This window comes from Ranitomeya imitator, chromosome 2 (assembly GCF_032444005.1).
Source record: "Ranitomeya imitator isolate aRanImi1 chromosome 2, aRanImi1.pri, whole genome shotgun sequence".
Classification (NCBI taxonomy): Eukaryota; Metazoa; Chordata; class Amphibia; order Anura; family Dendrobatidae; genus Ranitomeya; species Ranitomeya imitator.
In genome coordinates, this window is record NC_091283.1 from 554,875,786 (window position 1) to 554,894,175 (window position 18,390).

Consider the following 18,390-nt stretch of genomic DNA (forward strand, 5'->3'; position numbering starts at 1 on the left):
AACTTTTATGCGTGAATCAATAAAATATTATTATTTTTTGTCAATAATAGCTTTCATCCCTAAGCAACAACTGCTGTTCCACCATCTCCGCCCATGACAACGTCTTGTTTCATAGTTAAAACATGTGGCGGCGATAGAAATAGAATGCTGGCGCTGCACTCACCTCTCCCACCTCGTCCATCACCCAGCATTCAGGATATCTTCAGAGAGTGGCGATGCATGAAACTAGTAAAATACTGCAGGGCCCCCCCCTGTGACATCCAGGTCCATGAAAGCTGATATACAAAAAAAGGTTGCGCTCTATCGTGCAAAAGCATGTCGAATATGAAATACATGAAATATGAATAGCAAAATGGCTTTTTGAACATTAGGAAAAAGATTTGAGACGCTTTGTACAGAATTTGGCCAAATAGTGTGAGCCCATCAACCATCGTCAAGGTGGTTTCATTAATCTGATGGGTCCCTGACCTCCCTGTCCAAATGTGGACACTTACCGAAAGCTAATGTCTGTATGCTTGGGTGAATGTGGACACCTCTCGCAGTAAAGCCTACATATATGGGTTGGCCGGAACCAAGTGTGATTAGATGTAATTAAAAACCACATAGTGGGTGGCCTGGATCTCAAGCAGAGATGACGCAGCTCGCTGTAGCTCCCACTTTCAGCCCACAAAAGACCACTTTTATAATCCCTATAGACATGATAAAAGACTTACTGCAGTGTCCCCACACTGCCAGGGTCATACCGAGACAACTGCGGGGCGAAAAGAGGAACCGGGCTGCCATATAAGAGAAGAGAGAGCTCGGGAGATTTTGGCGCCATTAGCTGGCTGGCGCCATCTTGCTGCATGACCCTCTGGATATACCTCACTGGAGCCGCCAGCTTTCTCAGTGCCGGAGCCGGGAGAGGAGTCACAAAAGATGCCCATAAGGAGCATCCAACAACGGTGAATGAGAATAAAGAGACCGGAGGACCCGCCGGGAGAAGCCCACACCGGAGTGACAAGGAAGCCCCGAGCAGAGCAGGAAGCCCCGCCGGATCCTCATCGTTCCGGAGCCGCCGGGACTCGGAAAAGACAGGCGCTGCAGTAAGCGCCCCCTCCTCCTCCACAGCATCCCGGCGAGTGTAAAGAGCCTTCCTGTCCGCACTGAAGCCTGGCGCGGTGAAGCGGCTGAATACAGAGGACATCTGCGGAGGGAGGTGAGGATTCCCGGAGGACCCGTCGGCAAGCGAGCCTGCCGGAGCGACACCTCGGAGCCGCAGAGGATCTGACCGGAACAAGAGTCACTCCCGGAAAACTTCTACACCGGAGGTAAGAAGTCCCGGGACCAGCACTCGTGGCCAGACACCCCCCCTGAAGGGGTGAGCGAGCTCCGGCGGGAAAGTCTGTGATCCCTGTGAACACTATTGACACGGCTATAGGCGGCGGTGGTGATAACCTCTGCACCGGAGGAGCCGGTAATTTAGTCACAAACCACCCAGGACCTGAGACTTACAGAGCCCTATTGACCCCTTAGGAACGCGGTACCTTTCAGCAGCAGAAAGCAGCAAGCTGCAACGACGTAACTGGGGCTGATAACACCGAGCACTGTAACAATAGCTCTCAGACTGCACTGCTATTCCCTGCATATAACTCATCCCACAACCAAGTGAAGTGAGATAGGAGATAAAACTTTATCAACGGGGCGCATGCGCGGAGCCCGGCAATGACAGACATGTTGTGCTGAGCTCCGCTACCTGACGGACCCCATTTAACCCTTTCCAGCGACCGGAGCACGGTAAAAGTATCCCCCCCCCGGAGACAGCATACCTTTGAGAGCGGGGCAATCTGTAATGCCGAAAAAGGGAAGCGCGGCACAGCCGGCGGGCCGCACTATTTCAGACCTCCTTATGAGCGGCACCCCTTCCAAAATGGCTACTGCAGCTAATCCTCCACTAGCCTCTGCAACACATGGTGATGGGAGCGCAGAGCGGGATGACATTCCCCCGCTCTCTGAAGCGATGATCTCAACAGCTGCCCTCACGAGGTCCCTGCAAGAAACCTTTAGAGAGGAACTCACCACCGCTATGCAGGGTATCTCATCCCAGTTGCAAGATATAGCGCAGTGCACAAACAGCCTGGAGGAGAAAATGGACGCTGTCTCAGATGCACTGGAGGAGGACCAGGAGACTCTCAAGCTGCACACTGACCGCATTACTGAGCTAGAATTAAGGTGTGAGGACTATGAGAATAGATCCAGAAGGAGCAACATACGAATTAGAAGGCTTCCTGAACATGTTGTTGCCCTTAAAGATACAGCAGCAGCCCTCTTTACAGCCCTTCTACCTGACCTGGACCCGACCTTGCTCCATATTACAAGAATACACAGGGCACTGGGCAAGCCACAATCTAATGATATGCCCAGAGATGTAATACTAAAGATGCACTATGAGGAGACCCGTGATCAGATCTTGCTGGCAGCTAGAAACCATCCTATCTTACCTGGCCTGTCAGACTCAGTGCACATTTATGCAGACATTGCGCCCACCACACTGGCCAGGAGAAGGGCCGTCAGATCGATTACGACCTCTCTACAAGAGGCTCAGGTCAAATACAGGTGGGGCTTCCCGTTTTCCCTTATTTTCACATTCAAATCCCAACTCTATACCTGCCGGTCCCTAGAGGAAGGAACTCAGGCCCTAATTAAGGCTGGTATCCCACTATCTTCAGAGACCTCCTCGCTCCCACAGAGAAAACCCAGGCCTGTAAGGGAATGGAAGAACCTTCCCAGAACAAGAAGCCAAAACACTCAGGTCACTTGACTCGCATAACCCAGGATTTGGTCCCATCAGAATGTTTTATGTGGCTTTGGGTTCTGCTGCAGGGCCAGTTGTTGGTTTTGCCCTGCTCTGAAACAAGGTCATCTACCTAGCAGTTAATGCTCGGTCTATTTACAGTTGAACTACTTACTATTGCATTATCAAACACCCTTCTCCCTATCCCCCTTCTTCATTATCCCCCCCCGCTTATCCCCCCTCCCCTTTTTTATTTTTTTTCTTTCTCTTCTCTTTTTCTCCCTCCCTCTCTCCCCCCTTCCCCCTATTATAAAGTCAACCCTATATGATTCAAGGGTTGGGGTTCTCGGGGTTGCAACATGCCGCCCAACCTCGGCGAAATTTGGTATCCTTCCTAATATGGAATCCCGGATCGCCGCATCTTGTAGGCACAATGCCCTTTGGAAAACTTATGTTATGTTTTGTGTCGACGTCTTTCCCCTGTTTGTCTCTTCCCTTTCGTTTCCACATAGAGATTATTGCTGTGATGGTGAATTTGTGGGACGAGGTCGGGTGGAGGGCGATGGTTTGTCTCTTATTAGCAGTATCCACTTAATTAAGCATGTGTAGAGTGCTCTCCCATAATGTGCGGGGCTTCAACTCGCCTCTAAAACGTAAAAAGGCCTTCCTCGATTATTGGAAGCACAACCTAGATGTAATCTGCCTTCAGGAAACCCATTTTTCCAATTCCTCCAACCCCAAATTCCTGGATGCACATTATTTGAAATTTTTCCTTTCAACCTGGGACCGCAAAACGAGGGGCGTGGCTATTCTAATTAAAAACAGCCTTCCATTCCAACCCATTAGCACGTACTCAGACCCTGAGGGCAGGTTCATTATCCTGTTGGGAACCATGCAGGGTCTAAATATATGCATTGTTAATAGCTACTTTGCGGTGAGGCGCCCTCTGCTGGTTGTCCTCATATGAACTCGAGCCTGGGAGCTTTCTAGGAAATTTCCCACGCTCGAGGAACAACCAGCAGAGGGCGCCTCACCGCAAATGAAGGTAAATATAGGTCATTGACCTACTTTACCTTCATTCTCTGGGGTTTTGCAGCCACGAGCACCGCTGCATTAGCAGAGCTCCTGGCTGCAAAATATTTTAACCCCTTCAGATGGATTTACATCGTGGGACGTTACAGATCTTCGGAAGGTATGTATATTGTTGGTTTATTATTTTTTATTTGTTGCAGAGCGAGGGTCTTCAGATGGATTGAGCGTAGAATAAAATATTACAACAACCTTTGTTTTTATTTCATTAAAATACTTTTTAATAATGTGTTTGTGTTTTTTTAACCCTTTACTACTATTGGATTAATAATGGATAGGTGTCATAATTGATGCCTCTCCATTATTAATTTGGCTTAATGTCACCTTACAATAGCAAGGTGGCATTAACCCTTCATTACCCCATATCCCGGGAATGGGAAGAGAGTGGCCAAGTGCCAGAATAGGCGCATCTTACAGATGTGCCTTTTCTGGGGTGGCTGGGGGCAGATGTTTTTAGCCAGGGGGGGGGGCAATAACCGTGGACCCTCTCCAGGCTATTAATATCTGCCCTCAGTCACTGGCTTTACTACTCTGGCGGAGAAAATTGCGCGGGAGCCCACGCCAATTTTTTCCGCCATTTAACCCTTTAATTTAATAGCTAGAATGGCCAAATTTTGCATATACACACTACGAACATTAGTAGTGTGGAATATGCCAAAAAATGGGGATATGACATGGTTTACTGCATGTAAACCATATCTCATATCATGTCGGGTTTAGGAAGGAGATAGCAAAAGCCGGCAATTGAATTACCAGCTTTAAAGCTATCTCACGCTGTATGAAATAATAATATATATACATATATGTGTCTCACTGACATTATATATATATATATACACCTATTCTATGTGTACACATTTATTCCACCTATTCTATTGTAAGCTGTCAGTGTGATTTTACTGTACACCGCACTAAATTACCGGCTTTTCTCTCTAACACCGCTGCGTATTTCTCGCAAGTCACACTGCTGGTCCGTGTGTAATCCGTATTTTTCTGGCTTCCATAGACTTTCATTGGCGTTTTTTTTGCGCAATACGGTGACAAACGCAGCATGCTGCGATTTTCTACGGCCGTAGAAAGCCGTATAATACGGATCAGTAAAATACGGCAGATAGGAGCAGGGGCATAGAGAATAATTAGGCCGTGTGCAATGCGTGTTTTACGGACGTATTTTATGCGCTCATACGTCCGTAAAACTCGCTAGTGTGACGCCGGCCTAATAAGTACCAACGCAGACAAACATAGCGCACCCAGATGGGTGAATCTCGAATCTCACTTCCTGACTCCATTCACTCTACCAGGCCTCATGTGGTTGTTGCAGAGGCTTCCGAAAGGGATCCATACATCAGCTCCATTCACAGCACATTCCCTGATGTTATGGAGGAAGGAAAGATTTAAGCATTCCCTACAATCCAAAACTTCCTTAATGACTCATATTTTTCACAATCCAGCTTTTCCACCAGGGTTGGAGCCTCGCCCTTTTCACTGGTGGGTATCTAGGGGTTTAATTACCCTTAAACATCTTACTTCGCCATTCAATATTCTACTCACCAAACAAGAGTTCATCCAAAAGTACACCCCACCAAACTCTGAAATATTGCGTATCATCCAAATCTTTCACTTTGCTGAGCAAATTTTAGGACATGGTGTCACCCACCGCCCATCGGGTTATGAGCAAAAATGTTTGAATGACCCACTGGGCAGGGGAGCTATCTCTTTAATATACTCAACCCTGAATGCAATATCAGAGGATGTAAAACTTAAATATATGACTCAATGGGAGAGAGACTTTAATATGATAATGTCCCCATTGGAGTGGCAAAAATGTTGCTGCTCTCTTTCTAAGGGTAGTCTCCAAACCTCCTTAGTTGAGACATCCATCAAGCTCCTACATAGGACATATTTGGTTCCAAGCAAATTACATGCCATCTACCCAAATTTATCGGATCGGTGTTTCAGGGGGTGTGGAGCCCTGGGCGACTTGAAGCACACGTGGTGGGATTGTCCGATTGTATCCGCCCTTTGGCTAAGGATTAAATCTATTGTGGAGGAGCTATATGGTGGGGTGATTCAATTAGATGCAAAGGTGTTCCTATTGGGGTCCAGATGCCCTGGCTTCTCCAACAAACTTCATAATTTAGTCAATCAGCTGTTCCTGGCCACTAAGCTACACATTGCAACGAAATGGAAAACAATTACCCTATCTCTTTCTTCAGTAATTGACAAGATGAACACTATCATGCTATGTGAACGAATACAAGCTACAAGAGATGACTCATGGGAGCCCTACTATCAAGTATGGAGGCCGTGGATCGAAAGGAACTCTAGCAGTAATCTTGACCAAGTCTTAACACTATTACTATTAGGCCAATTTAATGTTCGATAGACTTCCTTGGACTCGCCCCTTGTGCCCAACCATTGATAGTATTCTGATGCAGTAATAGATCTCTTATTCCCCCCCTCCTCTTGTCTTTTTGAACCACCTGTCTTCGTCTACGTGTTTAATTGTAGTATTGTTTAAAACTATCAAGGTTAATCTAGAATTTGATTACACTCATGTATATTCCCCTGCGTGGGACTTGTTGTTTTTCTTTGTAAAATAAAAATATATTGAAACTAAAAACCACATGGTGAAGGGAGGAGTGCTCAGTCAGTAAGCTAACATAGAAATGACAGAAAACGACTGGCACATCCAAACTAGTGTGAATAGGCGCATACCAGGAGCAGCTACCTCCATATACAAAAAAAGGTTGCACTCTATCGTGCCAAAAGCATGTCTAATATGTTTTTGCATATTGCATATGGAGGTAGCTGCTCCTGGTATGCACCTATTCACACTAGTTTGGATGTGCCAGTCGTTTTTCTGTCATTTCTATGTTAGCTTACTGACTGAGCACTCCTCCCTTCACCATGTGGTTTTTAATTACATTTAATCACTCTTGGTTCCGGCCAACCCATATGTAGGCTTTACTGAGAGAGGTGTCCATATCCACCCATGCATACAGACATTAGCCTTCGGTAAGTGTTCACATTTGGAGAGGGAGGTCAGGGACCCATCAGATTAATGAGACCACCTTGACGATGGTTGATGGGCTCACACTATTTGGCCAAATTCTGTGCAAAGCGTCTCATAAATATTTTTCCTAATGTTCAAAAAACCATTTTGCTATTCACATTTCATGTATTTCATATTCGACATGCTTTGACACGATAGAGTGCAACCTTTCTTTGTATATTGTATATGGAGGTAACTGCTCCTGGTATGCACCTATTCACACTAGTTTGGATGTGCCAGTCGTTTTTCTGTCATTTCCATGAGAGGTGATAGACTCTGCAGAGGAGTGAGTGCAGCCTCAGCCTTCGGTTACATCCTATTTGAGACTCCTCTCAAATGAAACGTCATAGCAAGTGTAGATAAAAATAAAAAACATATTTACAGATTAGCTGTATAAGGCACAGGGTAGGTTATTGAATAATAAAGCGAATTATAAAAGTGGTTAGGGTGTAAGGATAAATATTTAGAAAGGACACTTTAGCTACTCGACTATCTCTTTAAAGTCCTAGATAAACTCTGTAGACTATATGCCTACGATCCGGAAGTAGCAGTATTTTGGATGCAGCGTATTTTCACTGTGTCCAAAACGCTGCCTTTTATAGAACCCAGGTAAATCCGCATGTCTTCACTGAACCGTGCGGATTTACCGCAGCCAATACATCCTGTTGTGGAAATTTCTGTTGCGCAGACTAACGTCTCCGCAAGAGAGACTGACATACTGCAGATCTGAAACATGTCAGTGTCCGCAGGAGACTATGCACGCATAGTGGACATGAGATGTCTATTAGTCCCATCCACTATGCTGTCACGGCTGGCTGCTGCGTTTTTGAAGCTGCATAAATAAACGTCAAAACCGCAGCAAATCCTGAATGTGGGAACGTACCCTTAATTCTTCTAATCAAGAGAGAGTTTTGCTTCTGTGTAATGAATCCATATTAGTCTAAAGAAGACAATCATACATTTAACATGCCGAACCACTGACGTCTGTGCAACATTTATACACCGAGATTAATGACGATGATGGAGGAGGTTTAGGAGTTCTAAACACAGGAATCTTACTTGCACTGGGAGGTATAGTGCTTGATAAGGTTCTGTAGAAGATCCACGCCTTTCTTGCTTTTGATCTCATTGACTTTGATGAGGTACTAGAAACAAAATGAGAAATATGGTTTAAAAGGACGTTACTCTTTGACAAGAAACACTATTGAGGACCAGACAACATTTATTATTGGAGACTGCTACTAATTTTTCCAACAATAAAGTTATATAAAAGAACAACTAAGTGAAGTACATAATGTAATATGACATTTAGCTGCGTGTAAAGATAGACTCATGTGAGATAACTAATCTGTATGTGGCACTGGATGTCAAAAACTACAGAGAAATCAGTTTCTGTTAAACCGTGTTCACATCTTGTCTTCTTTTTTTCTATTTGGTTACATGTCCCCCAACTCCAGTCCTCACGGCCCGTCAACAGGTCATGTTTTCAGGATTCACAGGTGATAAACTTATTATCAAGGCATGAGGAATTTCCACGGGTTCACTCACCTGTGCAATACTAAGGAAACCCTAAGAACATGACCTGTTGGGGGCCGTGAGGACTGGAGATTGGGAAACCTTGCTCTAATGGATACCTCTTAGAGGCCTCTAACATACACAGTGTCACACATCGGCCATTGTAGTATGTTGTATTTGTTCATTTACTGACTAATGTGCAGGCAATGTTTTACTATGCGGCGACAAATACCGAACACTCTTTGGGTGGGGGATTAGAGACCGATGGGCACAGTTGCGGTATACACCATAAGCTTTCCTGCTGCACATGCCGAACGCGTGGAAATAATAAAGAGAATTACAGGTATTTCTTGCCTGAGCACATGGCTGTTACCGGAGTAAATGGAAAAAGAGAGAATAAATGCATGGAACATATGGTATATTACGAGTTTAGCTTCTTACTTCACACATCTGTAATTGGAACATCCTGCGCTCCTTCTCCAGCTCCTCGGCTATTTCTCCTCCTGCCACCTCATTTCTCACCATCCCATACTGCTTGGCCAACTCTCTCTTCTCCTTTTCAATTTTAGTGCTGTAAAAGCAAATTTAGTTGGCAAAATGTTAATACTAGGATGGATACACATCTTAAAATCAAGACATCATACAGCACGTGGAAATTTTCCAAGTAAAATGAAGAACAGTAGAAGAAAGAAACGATTGTTCACTCTAGATTTAAATTCCCTTGAGACAGGAATGGCGTTTCCTAAAAAGAAGACATCATATTATATGAAGTACATATACAGTATGCTAAACATAGAGTTCAGTGTAACAATTTGCAGGACCCTGGTCCGGTGGCCACATGAATGGTCCATGAGCAGGGGACCAGAGCCCTGCGAACGACCTCCTATCTACCAACATCCCCAGTAGAAGGCTTGGTGAGGCGTCATGTGTACATTGTGACATGTATGTATGACGTTGTGTCGGGCTTTCTAATTGGGGAAGATGCCAGGAATGCCGTTAAGTGTCAGGAAGCTTTCATGGTTCAAGTAGAGCGCCACCGGCGAATAATCCAGCCATTGACCAGGGTCTTGTGAAAACTTTTGCTCAGTTCTAATGTTTTTTTTATGTCTACACTACAATATTGAAATAATATTTAGTGGTTGTCAGCTAAAATGAACTTTAAGGCAATGCTCACATCTGCATTGGATGCTGGACACCATGATGAAATCCTAAAGGACCTCATTAGAATTAATGGGGTCAGTCATGCGCCAAATCAGGCATTGCTGTTAATTTTGTTGTTTTGCTCCTATGGACAGAGAAAAGCAAAATAATTAACAAACAGAGGTGTGTACAGAGCCTTATGGTCCATAAACAAGGAAAATCAGTGCACGCAGATATTGTATGTCTGTATTATGGACCATTAGTTACTTCACTAAAATGTCTCCCATGCAGATTAGATTAACATCATTGGAACTTTCCAAAAGTTGAATATAAATGGGGCAGCTTGAAAAATCCTGCCTTAAACTCATAAAAAATTAATTATGAAAATGTATTTTGAAACTGAAAATTAAGTTTTAATAGCGCCACTTACAATTTATTTTCATAATCCTTCCAAGCTTTATCAAATGGTTTCTTTAGATCCTGCAAAGAAAAAAAAAAGATGAAAGTTCGCTGGACCCAAAATAATAATGAAGAAAATAATTATTCTGCAAGTAATCTCAAAGTAAGATGTCTGAATGTTCTGACCTGTTTCCAGAGAAACAGACTACAAACAAACTCTGTGTAGTCTGATTCTGTAGTCATACAGCCTTTCATCTGTCTTCTACTTCTTTCTAATGCAGAAATTGTATAGATACTAGGATCTGTAAAGAATTTCAGCTCGCAAACCCAGACTATGATATACCAAACTACATAGAAGCAACAATGGATAAGTAAGACGTTGTATACGTCCAGAGCCTCAACTCGACCATCTACGTTGCTCTCATCTTAGCAAATTTGGCAAAATAATTTGAAAATCCACTTCTAGCAGTAATTTTATTCTATTGGTTAGACATCTTCACTTGTTTTGGATAAAATCCTATCGCCATTCAATAAAGTTGCAAATTCTTAAACTTAAAATAAACCCACATCATACATAGTAGCATCCTGGAAGTGTTTTCAACTACGATGGAATTAGTGGACTCTGACTAGTTCTCCTCCAACTTAAGCCTGGTTGACTTAGAAGTGGCACCGCATACGCTTTTAGTTTTTGTCTGTCCCTATTTGACAAGTGCAGATCTTTATCTACCCAGTAAAGGTGAGGTATTGAAGCAAATGAATGAATTCCTAAATCAGGAGAGATGCATTTCTGCGTCATCTCACTTCACACTTGGGAAATATGGAGAACACCAAAAATTAAAGTGGCGGTTCACTTTAAACAAAATTCTGCTTCCCATGAACCTACTAGAAATAACGTCACTGCCAGTGGGTGTACAGAGAAGAGGGATTGCAGACTGGCTTATTACAATAGCCAAGTAAGCCCCCTTTTCTGTATATCCATCAGTGACAATTTTTATAGAAGGCTAAACATAATGATGTTTAAAGTGAACTGCCACTTTAATTTATGCGTTTATCCCTTGACACACAGCACTGATTACGTTCCAACATTGGAAATGTGGTCCAGTGTCAAACACAAACCAGAAAGGAAGCTGCCAGAACCAAGCCCATTGCTGGGAGATTGGACCCCTTTGGAAACAGAAATATCAGTGTGTTATATATATATTTATATTGAGAGCACAGCTAAGTATTTTTGTTTCCAAAGTAGACCACCTTTAACATAAGAACTCCAGATATCTAGTTGGGTGAATCAATATTCATTCAAAAACAGACCAATGGTCCATTTACATTCCAAGATCATCGTGAACACGTGTTGCTAGGACTGCTAGTTTTACAATAGCCTTGCAAGCTAAACGGGCTACTGATCACCCAACAAGCTAGCAAAATGCTTGTTTATTGGGTGACATTCTTTTTCAGCTGCTTCATTTGGGGTCATAGGAACCATGGAATAGTCTGCTACCATCTGGAGACTGACACTAACAATACATCCTTAATTTAAAAAAAATGGCTTCTCCCTAGCTAGCACCAAGTCTGATGAGTTTAGCTTAGTGTCATTCATAGGCAGACATGAGTCTGAATCTCGGAAAAGTCTTAGCCTTGGTAAGTTAGGTGCTAAACTTCTCTCTTATTTCTGTCTTAGATCTCTGCTGATCATTAGGAGGGGTAACAGAGGGTGAATGAGCCACTTCAGGTCATTGGCACTCTTTGGCCTCTCCTGGCGCATGCGCATTGCAGTACTGTGCTCTGACCTCAGTAGGGCAAAGCAAAGTGCGCCTGCGCAGGAGCCCCATTGGACGACACTGTGTAGATGATATAGGACGTGTCATCCACATGACGCAAGAAGGAGGACGGCGCCGGATCAAGACCAGTGACGCCCATCGGATCCGCAGTGCACTGTATGGGGGATAATAAAAGGTATTTGTATGCCATCTATGCAAAGGGGACTTGAGACTTACACTACAGCTTACTAGAATACTGTAAAAGAGGCCTTAAAGGTGGTGGCCTTATTTATATGGTGAAAACCTGGTGACAGGTTCCCTTTAAGATTAGAGTTAGTCTAAAGGAAGGCTTTGCCTCAACTGTAAGTGATTGGTCTCCTGTCAAGGAATCTCATTCAGTTTAATTACTACCCAGTGATGTGCCTCAAAGATGTTACAAGACAAGCTGAGCAATGCTTACAGCATTACTTCTCTGATACTCACCCCTTTCACCTCCTTCAGATCTCCTTTGACCAGCGAGTTTAGAAAGTAATTAATGTTGTGATTAAAACTCTGCAGCTGTGTGAGACAAATACTCAAATTAATGACTGTTAGATAAGTCAAGCGGATGATTTCTCACATATCTAGCCAGCATTCTCACAGTGAATATATTACACATCTAACTGCATTATATAAACCCATCTATTCCTGTCATCGCATAATGTCTATTACAGTCTGTCTTCAGGAGCTACGGACATTATCTTATCTTTTATAAAATGACTGTAATGTCCAGCGAGAATAAGATATGCCTTAGTCATATTTGCCAAACATGTTACTAAATTATTAGAATGAATGTAACCTTTTAATTGCAGTAATTAGCAGATATCAGTTCCAGATATGAAGAACTTCTTTATACTGTAAGTTCACTGGCGAGCCGCAGCCGTTAAGTGACTGCCGGATTGGCTACATGCAAGTCATTTGGCGATCGATCATTGGTCAATTTAGACATGATAACCAAATTTTTATGAGCAAAAAATGATAATTAATACAGTTAATCTGATCATTGTATGCACACAGAACAGTATCTGATCGGCAGCATATCTGGTTACACTAGGAAATGTGCTGCCGAGAAAGATATTTGAAGCGAGTTTGTCAGTAGGATCCACCCTCCTAGTCAGTCTACAGTATATGTGCATGTAGGTCATAGGAAGCTGAAGACAATTATACCCCGAAATCTGAAAGTTGATGTCTTTATTGTATGTATTTATTCCATGGCGCTTTACATGTGAGGAGGGGTATACATAATAAAAACAAGTACAATAATCTTAAACAATACAAGTCACGACTGGTACAGGAGGAGAGAGGACCCTGCCCGCGAAGGCTCACAATCTACAAGAGATGGGTGAGAATACAGTAGGTTATTATAGAGTAATACACATTTTAAATATGTAAATTAGCTTACAAGATCTATGAGCGGGACAGAGATATCTTGAGTATCTGCCACCAGAGCTAATTTTAAATGAAGGGATGTGTTATCATTGGGAGACATGTAATGACTGACAGCCTGCTCTTCCGATCTACATGGTAACGTCCTTGTTCATTTAAAATGATCTCTGGAGGCAGATTCTCATGCAGAGCAGTGTCCACCCACAGATCACTAACAGACTATTTACATGGATTCCTCTAGAATAAGACATCGGATCGCAGATATCAAAGTATCATGTGAATCAACTTACTATGACCTACTAACCCATGTAGACGACTTAGGAGGGATGATGCTCACGACAGATTCTCTTTAAGTAAGCGTAAAGATCATAGCACCCAATGAACAAGCATTTTTCTCCGGTTATCAGCCTGTTCAACTGGGCCTTTAGAGTCTTACTAATTTCATAAAGGGAGTTGCTACACTAAAATGATGGCTCATCCTTCTACCTCAGTCATACAAGGTCCAGCAGTGTCTTAATTAACAATCTTGCAGACTTTGTATTGCTTCACCGATGAGTGAGACATGGCACCTCATAAAATAGCAGAGGACAGTTAAATGTAATGAAAAATGCCACTGATGAAACATAATGTGGAAATATTTCCAAAGATTACGGTACTTCAACCAAAACTGCTGTAGCAATTCTAGATTTTAGGCATTTGCATAAAGGTGGCCCCACTATTTTTCTCCAGAACCAGTGTTAGGGTCTTTCTAATGTTGTAGCACAGCCCCATTAATTGTTGTAATCACAGACAATCCCATTAATGATTTTTTGTATGCCTGCCAATAGCAGGACTCAGAACTTGTGACCAGTATATTCTCTGATCGCTGCCAAGATTTTGCTTACGTTGTTTTGGGTAATGAGAGAAGACCTGTCACCATGTCTTACTTCTCCTACGATGGGCTGCAAAATCTGATGACTTATCTACTTTTAACAATAGAGAACGGTTTTCCAACAGATAGTCTGAAGGGCGATAATAAATCATGGTGAAATCATAGTTCTATTCTTTCAACTCTTCAGCAGATGAAAGATTTTTTTTTTAACAGCAGTTTTTATTCTGCTGGCAGTTTTACATGTTAATCATGGTCAGTTTCCTCTATTATTACATCGCACTCTCACCATACAGATTAAAGTCATCTGACCTCAGCAATTTCTCCAGCACCTCACGTGTTTGGGGGTGTTCTACCCTTACTTGATCACAACTCGTCCTACAGAAAATAAACCACTGCAAGGTGTCCGGCATTGACTTTCCCCCCTCACCCACTGAAAAGACATGCACATTTGGCCAAGAGTACAGTGAATAGGGGAGTTGGGAAGAATAGCTGTCGGCCAACGGAGTGCTCAACCAATACCTATTAGGGTATGTGTGTGGACAGTATTACATTGGGATTAGCTGCGGATTGAACGCTGTGTACAGCTGCAGCGTTCAACCTGCAGCGTCCAGATGTTACAGTATAGTGGAGGGAATTTTATGAAATCCCGTCTCCACTATGCGTGCGAGCACACATCCGGCGGCCCTGCGTTCATGGACATGCGGCGCGTCTTTTAAGACTGCAGCATGTCTGTTTACCTTGCAGAGAAGCTCCGTCGCCGCAAGGTAAATCACACTGCCCTATATATGGGGTACAGTGATTCCAGATGTGTTCACTGAACACATCCGAAATCACCGCGTGTACAGAAGGGGGTGGCGCTTTGGGCGGAGCGGGTTTTCCGCTCCGTCCAAAGCTCCGTGATTACGGCCCGTGGACACATACCCTTAAAGGGAACCCTTAACAGGGCAGACAAAGTACGCCTGCGCCAGAGCCGCAGCGTGAAGACAAGAAGAGGACGTCATCTGATGAAGATAGGAGGCGCCAGACGGGACCGCGACGCCCATCGGACCGGACCGCACTGGGACCGCCCCTGGGTAAGTGTAATCTAACCTCTTTTTCTCATCTTTAAGGATACATCGGGGACTTATCTACAGAATTCCAGAATGCTGTAGATAAGCCCCTGATGCCGGTGGGCTTAGCTCATCTTCCATTTTGGAGGTGACAGGTTCCCTTTAATGGTACATCAGCACCTTACGTTTTGCTGCCTTTTACTCAGATTAATTTTCTGTGTTAAAAGAAGAAGCTGTGCAGTTAATTAAATGACACACAGATTGAGTCACAGTATTTTCATTAATTCAGCAGTGAAATAGGAATATTAATCTGTGTTTTCAATGAAAAAAAAAAGTTTGTCGTGCAGCAAAAAATGCTGTTAATGTTGGGGCATACAAGGACAACATAATTCTAGAGGAAACATTTTTACAACCTGAGGTATAGCTTGACTTTCCATTATGCACTCAACATTGAAATTCCAACACCAAGAAGGTAAAGTTGTGGAATTATGGAAATCACAGGATGGATAAACATGTTAATGATATGCAAATGATGAAAAAATGGAAACAAACTTTTCAAAATTTCTCAATTTATTCAGTATCAAGTGTCAATGCCACACACAGAAATACACAAACTTAGGGTACCGTCACACTATACGATTTACCTACGATCACGACCAGCGATATGACCTGGCCGTGATCGTAGGTAAATCGTAGTGTGGTCGCTGGGGAGCTGTCACACAGACAGCTCTCCAGCGACCAACGATGCCGAGGTCCCTGGGTAACCAGGGTAAACATCGGGTTACTAAGCGCAGGACCGCGCTTAGTAACCCGATGTTTACCCTGGTTACCAGCGTAAAAAACAAACAAACAGCACATACTTACATTCTGGTGTCCGTCAGGTCCCTTGCCGTCTCTGCTTCCCGCACTCAGTGACTGCCGGCCGTAAAGTGAAAGTGAAAGCACACATCACCGCTGTGCTCTGCTTTCACTTTACGGCCGGCAGTCACAGTGCGGGAAGCAGACGGCAAGGGACCTGACGGACACCAGAATGTAAGTATGTGCTGTTTGTTTTTTTTTAGTTTTACGCTTGTAACCAGGGTAAACATCGGGTTACTAAGCGCGGCCCTGCGCTTAGTTACCCGATGTTTACCCTGGTTACAAGCGAACGCATCGCTAGATCGGTGTCACACACACCGATCTAGCGATGACAGCGGGAGATCCAGCGACGAAAGAAAGTTCTAAACGATCTGCTACGACGTACGATTCTCAGCAGGATCCCTGATCGCTGCTGCGTGTCAGACACAGCGATATCGTAACGATATCGCTGGAACGTCACGAATCGTACCGTCGTAGCGATCGAAATGGCAGTGTGTGACGGTACCCTTACACCCTTTGGCAAGTTATCAGTGATGTAATTAATGGTTGTCTGAGAAATGTTCTGTGAACACTAAATTCACTTGGGTATGCAAATCATCATTATCCGCTGCTGGCAGCTCCCTTTGAAATTGCCAACGTATGATGTCTCAGATATGCTCAATAGAAGACAACTTTGGAGATGAAGCAGGTCATGGTAGCACATTTATTCTATGACGGCTGATCACCTTATAATCAGTAACATGCAGTCCGACATAATCATGTAGAAAAACAGCTCCTGGGACACTTTCAAGTTTCCTCATGAGGGCCTCTTTATAGTATTGCTCACATAGTCATCAGACATATCTGTGCTTATCATTGCATCCAAGACAAAAGCCAGAATCAACACTAAAGAGGATAGTCCTTCATATTCCAGCCTTTGTCATCTTGCTCGGCACAATAATAGCGTTTAAGCGGTGGCGTGAGGTTAGGGAATCGGTCACCACAATTGACCTAGCTAAACTAATAATATGCTTGGCCCTTATTCACATTTACATAATTTAACACATGGTGAGGTTTTAATTCTGGAGTTTAGAACTGTCCCGAATAGGGTCACTTTGACGAGCTGGGATGGCTTTTACATTTTTTGATGAAAATTATGTTAACTAAGTACCCTATTTTATTTTCATGCACTATTGTGATCTATTTATTTACTGCAAGGTATTTGCTCATTTTGTTTTTATCGTAGGTTTTTTTCCTATTAATATGGGCAAAAAGGTTATAGACTGCTAAAAACAGTCCTACCTATATGCCTCACATCAGATGCCGTGTTGTGCATAAATCCACTTATCCAATTACGTAAATTACCTCTTCCAGGCTCTAGGGAGGATGGTGCCTGGAAGATAACTCTGCCTCCTGAGCTTATTTTACATGAAAGAGAGTTACCAGAGTGATATGTAATGGCCGATGTCTGCTCTCCTGATCTCACTGCAGAGCTGTGTGCGATTATACCTGACACATCTGAAGGCTCCTTTCAGCTTTAGCTTTCATCTCACAGGCAGACAGGTCTGTAATATTGTTACAATACAGCAGAGATCAGAGAGAAGCAAAAAATGTGTCTGCAAGAAGAGAAATTTAATTTCTCTTGTTCTGCGTTAGTTACTTGTCTCACACTGGTAGCTCCCCCTTTTATTTAAAATAATCTCTGGAGGCAGAGTTATCTTCCAGGCACTATCCTCTCCATAGACTGGAATAGCTCATTTACATATAAGAAAAATGTAGATTTCTCTGGAATAAGACATTGGATCACAGATATCAAGGTATCATTTTATTCAGCTTACTATCACCTGCAAGCCCATATAGACAGCTTAGGAGAGTTGATCCTACTGATAGATTCCCTATAATGGAACACCTGTAGCTAGCCTTTTTTGTTATAGCCCAATGTCGTGTAAATGCATTTTGATGATTTGCGTAGAAACTGTTTAATGCCTTAGGCTTAGTATGTGACACCTAACTCCACTTCCGATGCAGAATTGATCTCTGTGTGCTATTCTTTGAATCTGACAAGAGAACATGGGCAACACCGTGAGAGTTAGCCGAAACTGAAAAACTAAACCTATAACTAAAATACTTAAGTACAATTATTGGAGGTATCTAGAAACAACATTTAATCCTTACCGTACCACCAAATATACTATGATAAATTACACAAGTCCTTATGACAAAATGATATTATACTTTGTTAACATACACTAAAACACAATTGCGAAAGACAAAAAAAGCATAAAAAACAAACATAAAACCCGAAAAAAAGGCACTGTGGCAAGAAGGAAAATGGCACAATTTACCCTAAATAGTCAATAAGACCAGAATTAATATCATGGGTATGGATGTGACATGCAATCCTTGTGCACCTATATGAACAACCTATCACTATAGGTAATCAGCAGACCCCCTGCATTACCGTCCACATAGTAAAATATCAA

At 43.0% G+C, this 18,390-nt stretch overlaps 1 protein-coding gene across 2 annotated transcripts in view; it reads right to left on the reverse strand.

Annotated features, from left to right (window-relative positions):
* The window catches only part of LOC138664936 (arf-GAP with SH3 domain, ANK repeat and PH domain-containing protein 1-like), a 288,656-nt gene that overhangs the window by 61,857 nt on the left and 208,409 nt on the right, over positions 1 to 18,390 (reverse strand). For both annotated transcript variants that reach the window (XM_069751989.1, XM_069751988.1), the window contains exons 4-7: positions 12,209 to 12,283; positions 10,003 to 10,052; positions 8,874 to 9,003; positions 7,977 to 8,062 (exon numbers count right to left, since the gene is read on the reverse strand). In XM_069751989.1, coding sequence (XP_069608090.1) covers positions 7,977 to 8,062; positions 8,874 to 9,003; positions 10,003 to 10,052; positions 12,209 to 12,283 — 341 coding nt within the window. The remainder of the gene's footprint in view (positions 1 to 7,976; positions 8,063 to 8,873; positions 9,004 to 10,002; positions 10,053 to 12,208; positions 12,284 to 18,390) is intronic.